General features: G+C 38.8%; 1 protein-coding gene across 1 annotated transcript; it reads right to left on the bottom strand.

The window, feature by feature from the left end:
• Positions 1-2,776: 2,776 nt before the first annotated feature.
• gsc (goosecoid) lies at positions 2,777-3,286 on the bottom strand (the record flags this gene model as incomplete). The annotated part of the gene is given in 1 exon segment (XM_014011849.1): positions 2,777-3,286. A coding segment is annotated over 1 exon segment (143 nt), but the record flags the coding sequence as incomplete, so codon positions are not given.
• Positions 3,287-3,435: the final 149 nt, after the last annotated feature.

Here is a 3,435-nt window from a genome sequence, read left to right as displayed (position 1 = left end):
TATTTGTATTGTCCGACGATCTATTCCCCCACCAGAAGGGGCGCTCACCTGGCAGCTCTGCATAATAAAATACTAATTTCTGTAAATAAAAGGCTGAAACACAGAGAAATATGTCCATAAATGAGTTGTATGATGACTGTCTCTCTGACCAAAGGCTGCAGAGATACTTCATGTGGTTTTTGGCCAAATAAGTCTGTTTTACTGAATACATGTCAGCGACTGCCTCCACTTCACCTCCACTTCTCTCAATAAAAAGCAAAATATGACAACTTTCATTATATGAGTGTGTTGTTCAGTTGTTGTTCTGTGAGCAGAAAGGTTTTTTTTCCCTCCTGAGTTTTGACAAAATCTGTGCTTTTTTCTCTCAGTTTGTCTCCTTGGAGTTTCAGGGTGTGCAGTACTATGACTTTTTTATAAATACTTGGCAAATATATTTGATACCAAAGTCAACATCAATGCTTTTTACTTGTAATGAGATGTTCATTGAATAACTCTGATATTGCAGACACGCCTTCTGGTGGTGAAACAGTTTATTGTAGGGAGACAGTCAGTTGCTACGACCTGTCGTGAATTATAAACAAACAAGCCTTTTCTCGTTTCTACCTTAAACTAATTTTCTTTTTTGTTATCTGAAACAGAAAATGAAACTGAAATCAGTTTTAGAATTTTGTTTATCCCATTTTGACACTAAGAATGAGAAATGCTTTAAATTTCAATTTCAGTATTTTAGTTAAAACAAAAATCAAATATCCAATCGTTTGTTTTTTAATACCTGTTTCGAAAATGAAAATCCACTGACCAAAACATGCCCTGACCGAGCTAACTGCTGCTCCGCTAACTTAATAACTTTATTAATTCCTCAACATTACATCCTTACATTTTGCACAGTGAGATGACGTTTGTTGTTTCCTCCAGCATCTGCAGACATCATCTGTCAGCCCGGACCTTGAATGGGCCAGTCAGGTACTAAATTCCCGGGCCACGTTTTTGCCCCAGTCCRCCCCTGGCTCAGAGTAAAAAATGAGAACAGACATTTTAACGGGTCGACCTGCAGAACTTCTCAGATGCTCTGAGGCTGATTTCAGATCTTAAACTGATTTGTACAGATTAAAGTAACGATGAAGCCGTCAGCAGCAGGTTCTGATCTTCAGTTCTTGTTTTGGGTTTTTTCTGCAAACCTTCAGATCTGAGGAACGAGAGCTCCTCTGTGCTTCAGCTCAGTTTATTTGTGAAGCTGAACCAAAAGCCCCAGAATAAATAATCTGAGAATGTCTCTGTTGTGATCAAACCTTCCATCTGTGGCCTCGGCAGCTCGTTTCTCGGCTCGGTAACAGGACCAGAACCAGAACCAGAACCAGGACTCAGTGGGCACACAGCGTTCTGCTGCAGTTTGTTTGGAATTCCTTGGAAAAATGTGGGAAACAGTTTCCTGCTGATCCGTCTGACGTCTGCGAGGAAATATTCACAGCATTTTACTGGTTTTGGGGATAAAAATGTGCAGCAGAACTTTTTGTTCTGTATTATTTGTTTCCATTTCTACAGAAAATAAACAAACAAACAAACAAACACTGATCTGATCCTCATCAGTCGTTTTAAAGACGTTTTATGGATCAAAGAAGGTTTGAAGCTGCAGGATTGTTCTGTCAGGCAGAACCGGACCTCTGAGGTCCACTGAGAACAGAACCACCCAGCCATCAGACGAGCCGAGTGCAGCTGGGCAGAAAAACTGATAATCTGGATTAAATTCTGTTTTAAAATCAAAATTAATCTACAGAAAGTGAAATCTGAACCAGTTTGGCTTTGTTTTCTTTTTTAATATAAAAAGTCAAAAGAAAAACTCCACTAAAGCTGCAAATTGTCATAAAAATCCTTTTTTATTGTTCAGATTTAATTTTCTTGTTTTGAGTTCATAATATTTGACAAACATTTACTTTCTGTTGCTCAAGATCCAAAAACAAACATTTCTTTCTACCATGAACTTTTTATTGCCTCAAATTTTCATGTTTTTAACTGAAATCATTCAAGCTGTTTGTTTGACCTGAAGGATGTCAGAGCAAAAACTGTTTGTTGTTTCGTAAAGTTTGAAATGACAGAAAAACATTTATTCACAATATTTATTGAGACGTTCAGAAGAACCGATCMTTCTCATCAAACCAATCCAGCTTTTTAGTCTGGCAGGATTTTATTTTATTTTTTTCGGTTTTATTTTTGTAAAAGACATTTGTCTTAAATATTTAGGACATTTAAAATATTAACAACAATCATATTTACAGTCATAAATAAAATGATGCAGCTTTAAAGGTACTCGTCGCAAACTGAAGTTAAATGTAAAAAAAATAATCTGAACTTCATCAAAATGTTGTCGTTCGAAGGAATAAAATTTATATTTACGTGAAATGTGGGTACGCACTCAACGTAAACWAAGAACTTRAATCTGCTCTGAATAAATATRAAGAAACAGCTTTTCTGTTGCCAAAGTTTTCAGTCACTTCGGCTGTTTTAGTAGCTAAACAAATGCCTGCTTTATGGCAGGTGTGTGTGTTTTTATAATAAATGTTGATACAAAGAAAAAATGATTAGTTTGTTACAGTGAGTACCTTTAAGGTCCTGAAATATTTCAAAACAAATCTCAGCTGAACTTTCAACAGGATTAATTTTGTTTTTGTTCATTAATTTTCAGAATTAGATCATTTTAGAAATCCCAAAGTTTGATTTTTTTTTCTTTTCACGTGAACAAAATAAACTAAATTGCAGCTGCATCTTATTTCAGTTTAAATATAAAACATAAACAGGTTGTTTAGTTTCTCTGCAGTAAAACAAGTTTTCATTCAGAAGCTTTAAAAACAACAAAACGCGCGCGGATCATTTCTGATCAACAACACGTGAGCGCGCCTCAACAGACCGTGCGCGTGCACAACATTTAAAACCTCCTCCACGATAGCTGTGTGAAGCTGACACCCCATCACACAGCTCTCCACGATATGTGACAAGGAGCGCGCGTGATCGGACAGCGTCCGTCCGCGCGCGCGCGCGCGCGTCCCACAGAAACGTCTTAAATTAAATATAAATTAAGAGTCAACAAGAACCAGACCGCAGGTGTGTACAGGTGTGCAACTTCACGTCACGTGACCGCGCCTCCGTTATCAGCTGTCCGAGTCCACGTCGCTCCTGGTTCCGTCCAGTTTGTCCGCTTTGGGTTTGACCCGGTTCTGAGAGTTCTCCGACTCCTCGGAGGAGGAGCGCTTCTGTCTCCTCCACTTGGCCCGCCGGTTCTTGAACCAGACCTGCGGAACCAGAACCAGAACCAGAACTGTCGGTCAGAGCCTCGAGACTTCCGGGCCTCACCTGGTGAGCAGAACCAACCGACGGACCCTGAAGGTCCAGAACGGTTCGAAATTAAACTTTCAGCACTTTTATTATTTTTCTAAATTGTAT

This window comes from Austrofundulus limnaeus, unplaced genomic scaffold (genome assembly GCF_001266775.1).
Source record: "Austrofundulus limnaeus strain Quisiro unplaced genomic scaffold, Austrofundulus_limnaeus-1.0 Scaffold85, whole genome shotgun sequence".
Lineage (NCBI taxonomy): Eukaryota > Metazoa > Chordata > Actinopteri > Cyprinodontiformes > Rivulidae > Austrofundulus > Austrofundulus limnaeus.
This window is presented reverse-complemented; position numbering and strand designations above follow the sequence as displayed.